Source organism: Benincasa hispida, chromosome 11 (genome assembly GCF_027475165.1).
Source record: "Benincasa hispida cultivar pf3 chromosome 11, pf3_genome.v1.1, whole genome shotgun sequence".
Lineage (NCBI taxonomy): Eukaryota > Viridiplantae > Streptophyta > Magnoliopsida > Cucurbitales > Cucurbitaceae > Benincasa > Benincasa hispida.
Genome location: NC_143488.1, coordinates 23,381,814 through 23,395,737, shown reverse-complemented (window position 1 = coordinate 23,395,737; position 13,924 = coordinate 23,381,814). Strand labels below are relative to the sequence as shown.

Below are 13,924 nucleotides of genomic sequence, written 5' to 3'. Positions count from 1 at the left end.
AGCGTCGCAACGCTATATCTAGCATTGCAACGCTCCGGACATTGACAAAGAAAATAAAATGTCCACGCTTGGGATGATTTTAGGCGCGGCGTATTCCCTTTGGCTATATAATCGTGTGGTTTCTGGAAATTTAAAACCCGATTTCCTCCATAAATTCTCCGATCGCACACCTTGCACAACGCAACATTGGAGTTAGCATCAGCCTAGAGTCGCAACGTTGTGACCCTCAGCAAATAAAACTTCAGTTTCTAGAATTCTTCAGCAAGTGAGAAAATCATATTTTTCTGATAGAAAGGGAAATTTGAGAACGAACTTAGAGAGAAAAACCTACAAATTTCTGTCATCTTGAGTGATTTCTTGTAAAATTGAAAGGTCTTTTTGTGAATTTCTTCGTGTTTTCATCAATTCTTCAATGGATTTCTTCAAGACTTCTCCAATTTATGGCTAGGTAAGTAATATTCTTGGGAAATCTTTAGTCTAGATTTAAATTCTTGATATCTTTTATGTAATTTTCTTGAATTTTCTGCATTTTTTAATGTTCTTGTGTTGAATTTGAATATAAATTAATGGAAAATAGTTGATGCCTTGATTCTATTAATTTCTTGTATGCAAATCCTGCTTGGCACTATTGCATAACAGTAAGATAGGTTGCAAAAATTAAGATTTCTTGTTTTAATTAGGACTTCTTTTCCGAAATTAATTCTTGAATTTCTTAATTTGGAGCATTCAAACAATCAATCGTGAAGTTTACTCTAGTGTGTTTCTTGTCATAATCACAAGAACCCTAGTTTCTAAAGTAATCTAAGAAAAGAACATGAATTTACTGAATTGAAGTATTTTTTTACTTAGATTAGGGTTAATTGGTATGGTATATGTTAATTAGCAATTGGGTCTTTAGGGTTTTTACCCTATTGCATTATGAGATGTTGAATTTTCATGTATTTGTTCAAGCTTAATTATAGAATTAACCTAGCTAATAAAGATTTTCCAAAAATCTCTCTCTATCGAATCTTTACTATAAAAAAAATAGAAAGTTTGTGTTACAATTGCTTTTATTTTGATTTTACTTAGTTTCTTTAGAATTCAAAAGTCTATTTTTGCCAATTAATAGAGGTTCCTTGTGGATCGGCCTCTTACTTTGCTATTAGTACGTGTTAGTTTTAGTTGTAGTTTGAGCATCATAAATTTTATTTGTTTTGGGTTAGATTGAATTAATGACACCTATTTTATCCCAAACAACATCCTTCAAAAAAACCGAAATTTCAAAAATGAAAAACATAAAACTTGCATAGTTTAAAGAGGAAGGTCAATCTTGTAAATCCAAAAATATATTGGGCCAAAAATAGAAATTTCTCCATCGCTTCATCCATGAAGTTAGAACTTCTTATCTTTTAAAATGGGTCTCTATTACAAATCCAAAAAGTTTTTAGACTAAATGTCAATTACTCGGAAATAAATCGAAAAAAGTGGGCCCTGGATTGATTCGCAAGTCCATTTCCCGTTGTCAAATCAAGAAGTTAGGAACCACAGGTCCACAGCTGCCGTCCTAAGGACCAAGTCCACTCGAAGAGCCGTTCAATTTCCTTCTTGGTGCCTTCATTTTCAAGGAAGAAGGAAAAATCCAGCTCAACGTCAACATCCTTTGGAAAATGCCGTACTAATCGGTCTACAGCGACTCCATTGAACACATAACAGTATGTTCTTTTACTTCTATCAGTATTTTATTTGAAACTGATACTCATGGCCGCCCCATCGATATGGACTCTTTCCTTCCAGTATTGCTGGCCTTTAACTTAGTCTTGTATCTCTTCAGCTATGTATCTGCCACTGATTCCTTAACTGCTCAAAACCCACATCTCAGAGATGGATTTAGTCTGGTCTCCAGTAATGGAAACTTCGAATTGGGTTTCTTCAGTCCTGGTCTTTCCAGAGACCGTTACTTGGGAATTTGGTTCAAGAATCGGCGAGGTCCGACCTCTGTTTGGGTTGCTAACAGGGAAAACCCCATTAATGGCTCGTCTGGTGTATTGGTGATGAACATTACAACAGGAAATCTTACACTCTATAGCCATAATAACACGGCCGTTGTTTGGTCTGCCAGGTTACTGAGAAAAGTCCCCAATGGGGTTTTGCAGCTATTGGACAATGGAAATCTTGTGCTGAGAGATGGGGAAGATGAAAATCCCCAAAACTACTCCTGGCAAAGTTTTGATTACCCTACTGACACTCTCTTGCCTGGAATGAAGCTGGGTTGGGACTTGAGAAATAACATAAACAGAAGATTAGATGCTTGGAAGAATCCCAATGACCCATCCCCTGGAAACCTCAGTTGGAGGATGGAGCTTCATGAATATCCTGAGTCTGTCATGTGGAAAGGTTCCCAAGAATACTTCAGGCATGGCCCATGGAATGGTGTGAGAGTCACTAGTAGACCACTGGGTATTGCACCAATTCTGAACTTTAACTTTGTTTCAAATGAAGATGAAGTTTACTACCAATACTCTGTTGTTAATAAGTCTCATACAGTGATGGTGGTGATGAACCAATCCAATTACCTGCGCATAATGTACTTATGGTCCACAGCTGAAAGACAGTGGAGACTTTACACATCATTACCAAGAGATTTTTGTGACAATTATGCCCTGTGTGGTCCTTATGGGTATTGTGATATAAGGGTAACTCCATCTTGTAAATGTCTAGAAGGGTTTAAGCCAAGATCACCTGATAGTTGGGCGGCGGGGGAATTTGCGGACGGTTGTGAACGAAACAAACTGATGAACTGTGGTGATGAAGTTGGGTTTGCACAGCTCAACCAGCTGAAATTGCCAGACACAAAACATACTTGGGTCAACAAAAGCATGAATCTTGAAGAGTGCAGGCAAAAATGCTTGAGAAATTGCTCTTGTATGGCTTATGCAAATACAAATATCAGTGGGAGTGGTAGTGGCTGTGCCTTGTGGATTGGTGATCTAATTGACTTGAAATTGATCCCGGACGCAGGACAGGATTTGTATGTTAGAATGCTAGCATCAGAATTAGGTAAAAGCATATACGTTTAAATTTCAATTGGTTCAAACGTGACAGCTCAACAAATACACATTGATTTGGTTTCCTAATGTATACTGTAAGTTAACTGTTTAGCTTTTCCTTTGATGGCGAAAAGTCAAGCGTAGTGAGGCACCCAAAACTGGAAGATTGAACCGTAAGGTGAAGATTTCTTTGGTTGTGATTGTTGCCAGTTTAAGTTTGGCTACCCTCTTCATATGCTTATACATTTTCAAAAGGAGATCAGCCGTCAAAGGTAATTATTTCTCAAACGATAATTGTGTAACACATGCTGCAAGTTTAACTTTACTATCAGCCTAAAATACTCTTATTTCAATGGACAACTGAAAAACTAATACTCATTTGGCAACCATTTGGTCTTTGTTTTTTAGTTTTAGAAAATTAAGCTATAAATGCTCTTTCCACCGCTAAATTTCTTGATATGTTATCTACTCTTTATCAATGTTTTTAAAAGCCAAGCCAAATTTTGAAAACTAGAAAAAAGTAGTTTTTATTTTTGGAATTTGATTAAAAATGCAGGTCTTTTACTTAAGAAATTGAAAGGAATTAGGTTTAATTTTCATAAACCAAGGAGGCACTTCGGCGCCAACTTGCCTTAGGTTATAGCTCACTCAATGTTTAGACCTTCCATCATAATAGTTGAAGTTCCCAAACACATACTTAGGTACAGTAAAACTATTTAAAAACCTTCATTGTCTACTGTGTTTACTATTTTATAGCCATCACCTCTCCTCATTTATAATCTAGACTAAATAGTCTGAACCCAGACACAAGCTATTATAACCTATGGACTGTAATAACCAACTTAGCGCCCCAAACAGTACCCAGATGGTTATCAAATAGGGCCTAAGAAACAATAAAACAAAAATGCCAAAATTGAAACAAATTTTGAGAAGATATTAAAGACTGAAATCGTTATTGACATATAAGGTTACATTTGTATGCCCAATTTCTTATTCATGATAATTGTTTTGCACCATTTGTAAAAATCTTTACATGAACTTCCAAAACATTCTCCATGATAATTTACATTCCACAATTCAATAATGAGCTAATAAATAATAATAGATTGATTTTTTCTTCAACAAAGTTTCATTTTGCCTGCTTGGGTAGACTGAACCCATCTGAATTCCAATATAAATGTCAACATTGACAAAACCTTCAAATCGCAGATGACCATGAGAAAGTAGAAGCTCAAGACCTGGAGCTTCCCATGTTTGATCTATCCTTGATAAATAGTGCCACAAATAACTTCTCGATTGATAATAAGTTAGGAGAAGGTGGCTTTGGGCCAGTATATAAGGTATTTTATTTAATGTTAACTTATTTGACCCGCACTTTTTTATTCTTTTCAAATCAGAAATGTATAAGGAAAATTTGAATTTTTCAGGGCAAGCTTACAAATGGACAAGATGTTGCAGTGAAGAGACTTTCACGGAGTTCTGGACAGGGAATGAACGAGTTTAAGAATGAAGTAATCCTGATTGCAAAACTTCAACATCGAAATCTTGTAAAGCTTCTTGGTTGCTGCATTCAAGGAGAAGAGAAAATGTTAGTTTATGAGTATATGCCAAACAAAAGTTTGGACTTCTTTATTTTTGGTAAGGATGCTTAGAGATTTCAACTTTTTTAGTTTGTCACATTAATTTAATTGAAGTATATTGTGTATCTTAGTGTTTATCCATCATCTCCACAAGACTAAGTAAATTTAAACTTGACAGATCGAACACAACGTCAATTATTAGACTGGTCAAAACGATACCACATTATTTGTGGAATTGCTAGAGGATTCATGTATCTTCATCAAGATTCTCGATTGAGGATTATACATAGAGATTTAAAAGCAAGTAATGTTTTACTTGATATGAATATGAATCCAAAAATCTCTGATTTTGGTCTTGCTAAAACTTGCGGTGGAGATCAAACTGAAGGACGAACGATAAAAGTGGTCGGAACTTAGTAAGCATCAATATTTTCCTCAAACATCTTGTCTTTGTGCTTTGTTAAGTTCTAGTTGTTTAAAATTTTTATTTTCCCACAGTGGATATATGGCACCTGAATATGCTTTTGATGGACGATTTTCAGTAAAATCTGATGCTTTTAGTTATGGCATTTTGTTGTTGGAGATCATTAGTGGGAAAAGAAGTAGAAGTTTCTGCCACTTGAATGACCAAAATCTTATTGCATATGTAAGTCCCAAGGATTAATTGTTAACTACCATTCTTCTATTCAAACTTATTTGATTCAAAAAATGTCTTCTTCATTTCTGGTATGATAGGCCTGGCGGCTGTGGAAAGAAGGAAATCCAGAGGAACTGATTGACGACACCATTCGAGAAACGTGCACCATTTCAGAGGTATTGAGATGTATCAATATCAGTTTGTTGTGTGTTCAACAACATCCTAATGATCGACCCACAATGTCATCGGTGGTTATGATGTTAGGCTGTGAAATTCCTTTGTCGCAACCAAAACAACCCGGATTTTTCATAGAAAATGAAGCCATTGCAATGAAAAGTGGCTCAAGTAAAGACAAATCCTCTTCAACTAATGAATTAACTATTACACTCCCAGATCCAAGGTAAGTTTAGTTTAGAGCACACCTAAGAACCTTGCTTGATCAATGTTAGCTTGGATAAGTGGTATTCAAAGGCTAGAGTTTGGTTCTATTATCTGGAGTGCATATTATCTCACATTTGGAACAATCCCTTTGATTTCCCCTTAAATTATCTTTGTTCATTAGTTTTTCTAGGAGTTTATCGGACTATGTTAACATGAATATATTATTCTTCACCATTACTGTCTTCAAATTTTCTTTTAATATTACATGACAAGTTCATCGTAGAGATTCGAATGTCTTGAGCTATAAATGACAACTTCCAAATTTTAAGGTATAAATTGATTTCTTAAAGCTTTGTTTTTTAAATATAAATAAGTTATCAATCTCATTTTTATTATTTATGTTCATAAAAGCAGCTAATTTATGATTTGTTTTATATTTTATGGGTATTTGATAAAAGTAATTAATGGATTGTCTTTTATATATATATATATAGGTATTTACAAAAAAGAAAAAAAGAAAAAAAGAAAAAAGAATTGATTATCTTGAATAGTCATTAATATTAATATCAAACCTTCTAATTCACAAATTTATCGAGTAACTAATTGGTGCTATTTTAAGATATTTAAAAAATAGATTGAAGATTTATTCATCTTTAGAGGAACTTCAAAGTTTCTAGTTTATAAATACATTGACAAATTAATCTTGGATAATGAATACATTCACAATGTTTATAAAAAGAATGGTGTAGTCCCTCTGGTAGCAACTCGTATTTTTAGGTAATATTATTTTATCGTTTACGAGATTAAATCGACCTTGATTGATTAATTGAAGTTGTTGCTTGAAATCTAATTTGAGTAAATTAGATGCAACTGAATTAAATTATAACAATTAAAATTTAAATTTTGGACGAGAGATTTTTTATTAAGTTTCAAATGCATTATTTTGGAGATTTAATTTGTAAAGTGACTTTTTGTTCAAGTTTGAAAAGCCTCATTCTTATCTCTCAAGATTTTCCAAGATTTTACCTAAACATTTAGGAGGTTAATGAAAGTTTTAGATTAAGGAAAAAGAACAGGAAAAGGATTTTTAATAAATTAATTGAAGAACCCCACCCCCGAATTTAGGAGAATTTTAAATCAATTTTAAGTTGGATATGACAAGATTTAATTATTTTTTCAAAAAAACAATATATTTCCAATGGTTGGATTTCCAATATATATATATTTATATGGTCTCTCTCCTATGTAAGTGGACCTTCTATTTATTATTTTTTTTTAAAATAGTAACCTTGTATTTGTTTTAAAATAGATGGTAATTATCTTCCTAAACTTAAGTTTTTTTTTTTTTTTTCCGAGTGGAATTGAACTTTTGACTTTTAGGTGGATTTGTAGATGCTAGTTGAGTTATACTCATTTTGATTCTCTCGATTTAAGTTGGTATCAGAGCAAAGAAAAGTAGGAACCCTAGCTTTCAAAACTCTATCGTCGATGACTTCTTCTTTCGATGACAACTCCCATCGCCACCTTCGATAAGGCGATACTTTCAATAGTGATACCTTAAATCCTATTAGTTTCTTTACCCTAACATGCATTGTTCACTTGTCTTGCTAGATCTTGTCATTCATTGTCTGTTTTCTTTGGCCATTCAACCATGTGAGAATTTTTGCTCTAAAGTCTTGTATTTAATTAATGTTTTATTCAATAATTATTTAGTTTACAATTTTATATTTGTTAAAGTTAATTAGGATTTATTCCCGTTATTATTTTTCTTGTATTTTTCCTATCTAGTTTTTCTTTTTTAGTATCTTTTTCTTTTCTGTTTCTTTCCTTATCTCAATGTATTCTGATTATATTGATTATTCAATAATATATATAAAATTAACATGGTTTCATGGCCCTAAGTCCTAGGGTTCATACTTTTTAGCAGCCACTTTTGTCTGATCTCTACTTCCATCGATCAGCTGTTGATGGAGGTGGATTCACACCAATCCATCACCCAAAGGGTTTTTTGTATTGCTTGTGTTCCTACCTCTCATAGATTTACGTTCCCAAACCACTATCACACATATGCCTTTATCGCTGATTATGTTTGGTTTTCATATCTACATTTGTGGGTCTTTATTTCTATTTTCAATTCTTTTAGATCTCTGTTCTATTTTCAAATTAACAGTTCGCGGGTGTTGTTTTAGATCTCTCTATGAGAATCTCTATTTCCAACCTAGAAGTACTTTGTGTTTTAGGTTTTTGTGGGTTCTGTTTCTAGCTCAGTTCTCTGTGTTTTAATGTTTTATGAGAATCTCTATTTCCCTTGTTGGATTTAGTGCCTTAGATCTCGTATATCTTGTAGTTTGTATTTTGAAAGAACAAATTATTTATTTAATAAAATAAGATGTATTTTATTTGACTTTCAGACTACAATAATTCAATCCAATAAACTAAGATCCAAGGCTATATGATGTCACTTGAACAGTATGTGATAGACATACTAGTGGTTCATGTTCAAGTTATAACCTAAAAGGATTGTATTAAATGGATAAGGTTATGTGTTTTATTCTGGTGACACTTCGGATACAACCCACTTTGTAACTATTACATGAGTCGTAAATGTTATAGACAATATGAGTCATATTGTTCATGTGGAGACATGTGAGTGGAGGTATCCTGTATAAAGAGTTTATACAAGACCGAACTGCGAAATGATTGGTTTCTCTTTATAACACCATTACTTGAAGAAACCAATATTTCACTAGGATGACCATAGGTGATTAAGCATGCAATATTTCACATGGAATGAATACATGCACGGCGGAAGCGATAAAGGATCTAAAGTACTCCAATTATATTAATTTTGAAAGAATAAACATGCAATTAAACATAAAAATAAAGGGATGGAGAGTATTCAACCTTTGTAGCCCAAATTGATTATCAAATCTGCTCCAATCTCCTCACGAACGATTCGTAGACGACCATGAGAGTCTTCCCGACTATTCTCCGGCTTTAGAGCAGGATGGTAGGATTTGATGAGTGACCAATTTGGAGAGAAAAAGACTAAGGATTTCAAAGAGAATTAGGTTTAGATTCTTCAAAATCTCTATGAAATTTCAATTTTTGTCAAGAACAATTAAAAACCATAGAAACTTCTATTTATAGGGAAAAAACATGCAAATCATGCAATTTTGAATTAATGAAAAATTAACACTAAAAAAATCCATTAACTCATTACTAGGAATTAGGGATTTGTGTCTTCAAGTGGAATTAACACATAACAACAACAAATGTTGGATTTTTCTACTAAAAAATGTTGGATTTTTCTACTAAATTGGTCAAATGTCAATCTTTGACTCTAAAAGTCCAAAGTCAACAATTTGACTTTTTGACTCTCAAAGTCTAATGTCAACATCTTGTCTTTTGTTGCAATTTTGACCAATTCCATTTAATTTCAAAATTAATTATAATAATTAATTTAAAATTAAATTAATATTAAATAAATAATTAAACAATTAGCTTATTTAATTTAATATTCAGTTATTAAATCCAATGCTAATCTCAATCAATATGAATCCTTATTCATAGTCTTGATATTTAAATATTATTCAAATATCTCATCTTCTTCCTCTCTTTATGTTTAATTCACAATTAAATATTAGGTTAAATATATCGGATATATTCAATACTTTACTCCCAAAATCGAATTCGAATACTTCAAATTCGTTTGTCACATTGTTCTAAGGTTTAGTTCGATATGAGCTAGTAGGGGGACCTCATGGACTCCAACGATCCGAGATTAACCGACTACACTCTATAACCCAATTAACCAACAATTCGTTAACTATCGAGTCACTCTACTAAATCCCAGTAACTGCACTCCTCTCATTGTAGATATATTTTGTCTTGCACCCTATGTCCACAACTATCCCTAAAAGTGTGTAGGAGTGAATTCTGTTTTACACCCTATGTTCACAACTATCTACCCGGTCTTACCCCTGAAATGGCAGATTTATTGAATCGGTGTTGTTGAGTCAATCATCACCCATGTAAATCTAAGGATAATCTCGAATAAATAGGAGTTCATTGTTAGCTCAAGATTAAGGTCAAGTTACCTAGGTCATCGCTTTGAAATAGTCAGTCTTAAACAATAAACAATATTAAAAAGTAAGAGTGACTTATTTCTTGGTCTGATTTTATACAAACTCTTTACACAAGACTCCCCCACTCGTATATCTCCACATGAACGATTCAGGATCACATCTAAATACAAAGTGGATTGCATCCCATAGTGTCCCTAGGATAAGATACCCAACCTTATCTATATACTATAGACCGTTTAGACTATACTCGAATTTGATCCATTTTTATGTCTCAAGTACTCATGTAATAGTCATGGATCTTAGTTTATTGGATTTAGGTTCTTTTTAAAACGAAACAAGTAATTCATTCAATAACAACTTTATTGAAAAAACCTCAATAACATCTTTATTGATAATAGAATAAGTTTATTGTTTACAAACTACGAGTTTTAGGACATAAAACCCAACATACTTGACCTTAATCCTAAGTGAGTTGTGAACTCCTATTTACGAGGGCAATCCTTTGATCTGTATAGGTGAGAGTGGTCGTGTTAGTTGACTCAACAAGCCTACCATTTTGGAGATTTGTTCGAGTAAAGAGCTGGGAACACAACTACACAAGAAAGAATTTACTTCTTCCCGCTCATAGGGAAAGCAGAAAAATTGCTCCCTTAACAGCTGACTCCGGGTTTCGAACAATTAGGACTCAACCTCTCACTAGCCCGAGAGGTGTTAGTTTATAGTTGGACTATAAACTGTTTGTTCATTAGAGACATCAGTGGTACTTAAGAAGTTAGATGTAACTATAGGGGTAAAACGATATTTTGACCCAGCTGTCGTTATGAGCAATTTATGAAGGGTCGACTCACTATTGATTGGTTATGTTCATGGACATAGAAATACATCTATAGTGTGAAGAATGCAACTATCAATCTTTAGTGGAGTGACCGGTAGTTAATGAATATTGATTAATTTAATTTAAAGAGTTTAATTAAATTAATCTCATATCATTGAAGCTTCCAATAGGTCCATAAAGTACGCTTGTTAGCTCGCTAATGATATTAGAAAGGAATGATTTGAATTGTTCAAATTAATTAAAGAAATTTATATTAATATGATTAATATAAAGTATAGTAAATTCTAAAATATTTAATCTATAATCCAAACTATATTATAAGAGAGATGTATTTGAATGAGATTCAAATATTAGATTTATATGAATTAGATTCATAAAGAGATATATGCTTATAAATATATGATATTTTTATGTTAATTAATTAATTAATATTATATTAAATTTGATTTAGTATATAGTTATTTAATTTGTATGCTAATTAATCAAATAATAGTTAATTAATTAATTAGCTAAAAGGAGGAAAGTGGAAAAGATCATTGTTTTGGGGTGAGGAGATGAGATGAGTTGAGATATGAACTCAACTCATTGTTTTGGAGGTCATACGAAACACCCTCCTTCAAACTCAAGGTGATAGAGTAATATCTCACTTCTGAGGAGATGAGATGAGTTGAGATATGAACTCAACTCATTGTTTTGGAGGTCAACTTTATATGTCAATGATATTTTATACCATGTCCATCACAATGCACTCAGCCTTCATCACCATTAATGCCTCATAGCTCAAATCCACCATTCACTTCTGATGACCAACTTCGACAACCACCTTCAACAACCAACTCCAGCAACCACATCCGACAGCTAACTCCGACAACCACTGCCTGCGGCCAACTCTAACAACACGTAACCACCACTGTTGACCTCCGACTCCAGCGACCTCCGATAGCAGCCATGTCACCAACTCCGATAACCATTATTTTAAATTATGACTACTACAAATCTGGGAATTGTTGACATACGAGTTTTTGTTTTGTTGATGCTCGTAACACAAAACCGTCAATAAAACCTTAATTCAAAGCTTAAAAATAATTATTAATTTAAAAATACTTATAAAACCTTAATAAATATTTACATTTACGTTGACACACAAAATTGTCAATAAAAACACCTTTGTTGATACAAAAGTACATAAGTTCCATCAAAACATTGAATTTTTTTTTTTATATTTATTCCTAGTATTTTATAGTCGTTCTTTATAGTATTTGATATTAATAAAATCACTTTTTTCATAATCAAACAAACTTTCATGTAAAAACATTTTTGAGAAAAAATTGTCAGACATATGAATGTTTTTATTTTAGACTAGTTGCAAAATGGGCAAGATAAGATCTTAGTATTAGGCCCGTAGACTAAACCTTTTAGTTTTGCAAAAAAAAAAAAAAAAAAAAAAAAAAAAAAAAAAAAAAAAAAAAAAAAAAAAAAAAAAAAAAAAAAAGCTCAACCCACATTTTAAAACAGAAAATATTAAAAAAATGTACTGATACACCTAATACATTTAATACACACTTGATACATATGATATTCTTGATACACCAGATACACCCTGATACACTCGATACACACTTAATACATCTAATACACCTGATACGCTTGATACATTTCTAATGATGTATACTTGATATCCTTTAATACACTTATAATTAAAAAGGAAAAAAAAAACTTGAACTTCTTCTCTTCTTCGAAAGTAGCAAGCCCCTCTCCCCTCTACCAACATCTCTCTTCAAAACCAGCATTGCTCTACACAATCTGTCATCGGCCACCGCTCCACCTCCCTGTCGCTTACCTCTGTCGACCACTGCACATCGGGTCGCTGATTGCTGGTTTTCAATCTTCGATTTTCTCTTTCTCTATATCTTTCTTTCCTCTAACATCTCTCTTTGACCAATTGAACACCATTTGTCGTCAACCACTGCTCCATCTCTCTGTCGCTTACCCTCCATCGACCACTACACGTCTGGCCATCGATCATCGATCACCATTTTTCTCTCCCTATTAATTAATTGTTTAGGCATTTATGTAATAAAAAATAACTAGAAATTCTTAATTGCTAAACCAAGAGATTATTTAGAGATTATATATTTGCCATATTTGCAAAGTTTGAAAAGTGAAAGTCACAATTGCTAAACCCTAAACTTAATTTTCTACTCAATACAATTTTCTTTTTATTTTTAAAATTTTTATTCAAAGTGTTAAAATAAAAATGACTTAGTTACAAACGTTACATGCACAAATTTGTTAAATGATTGTTTAAATTAAAAAAAAAAAAAAAAAAAAAAAAAAAAAAAAAAGAAGAAGAAGAAGAAGAAGAAGAAGAAGATAGAAATGTGTGATCCAAAAATAAACTCTAAACCTCATTTCTTAAAACTTCCCAACACATTTGTGCTTAAAAACAATAAAATAAAGTGCAATATTTAGTTTATTAAAAAAACATATGTAAAATTATTGAATAAAAAAAGTTTCCAAACAAAAATAACCATCACAAAACCATATATATATATATAAATCATTGGATACCATTGACACCTCAAACAGTCGAATGGACATATGAACTCCACAAACATATGAACTCTAAACATATGACTCAATTCAGGACACCAAACAGCTCCAAAGAATTTATAATATTGTATTAAGATGCATGACTTTTTGTAAAATTATGGATGTGAATGAGAAAATTTTATTTTATTTTCTTTTTTCTTCTTTGGTAAAAACGAGTCAAAGAGATTTTGTAGTTTTGTTCTTAAAAAATCTAGAAGGGACACATTAGGTTTTTAAAGGGACGATAGAACTACTTGAGCTCGGAAAAGTAGACGAATGGTTTTGATTCCTCTTGATTTATGATTTGCTATGTATGAAATTGGTTATTAAGTAAAGTGTTTTCTTCTTAAATATTATTGCATGATCTAAATAACATGTGTGCTATTTGTTACCACTTAATTTAGGCTTATGTTAGATTAATCCATCATTACTTTTAGGTTCTCTAAATAAAACTAGTGCTTAGATATCGGTAGTCAATTAGACTATAAAACCTATCATCTCAGCGACACTTCTTATTCAATTCATTATACTAAAACCTGACATTGTACACTTGCAGATTTGTATTACATAAAAGTACCGCAACAATATTGTCCTTACAAATCTTCATTTCTACATATAATATGTCTCGAGGTCATTCTAAATCATTAATAATTTTGAATTATTTAGTTTGGTAGTAAACATTTTATTTTTGATAAAAATCTTACATCACTCCCAATGAGTAAAAACGACATTAACATGAAAGATCAGAAAATTTTCCTTGATTTTTCAACATCTCATATGTT

General features: G+C 32.3%; 1 protein-coding gene across 3 annotated transcripts; it reads left to right on the top strand.

The window, feature by feature from the left end:
• The first annotated feature begins 1,724 nt into the window (after nt 1-1,724).
• On the top strand, nt 1,725-5,861 carry LOC150032497 (G-type lectin S-receptor-like serine/threonine-protein kinase At4g27290). Of its 3 annotated transcripts, none has more exons than XR_016524475.1 (7): nt 1,725-3,039; nt 3,164-3,301; nt 4,239-4,369; nt 4,457-4,667; nt 4,788-5,025; nt 5,193-5,255; nt 5,345-5,861. XR_016524475.1 is itself a non-coding variant. In XM_090306817.1 (7 exons), the coding sequence occupies exons 1-7, from the start codon at nt 1,758-1,760 to the stop codon at nt 5,648-5,650; spliced, it is 2,454 nt and encodes an 817-aa protein (XP_090162943.1). In that variant the 5' UTR covers nt 1,725-1,757; the 3' UTR covers nt 5,651-5,861. The 3 variants fall into 3 exon arrangements, 1 of the variants encoding a protein (XP_090162943.1); XR_016524474.1 differs by having other exon boundaries at nt 5,152-5,255; XM_090306817.1 differs by having other exon boundaries at nt 5,108-5,255.
• The last annotated feature ends 8,063 nt before the right edge of the window (nt 5,862-13,924 follow it).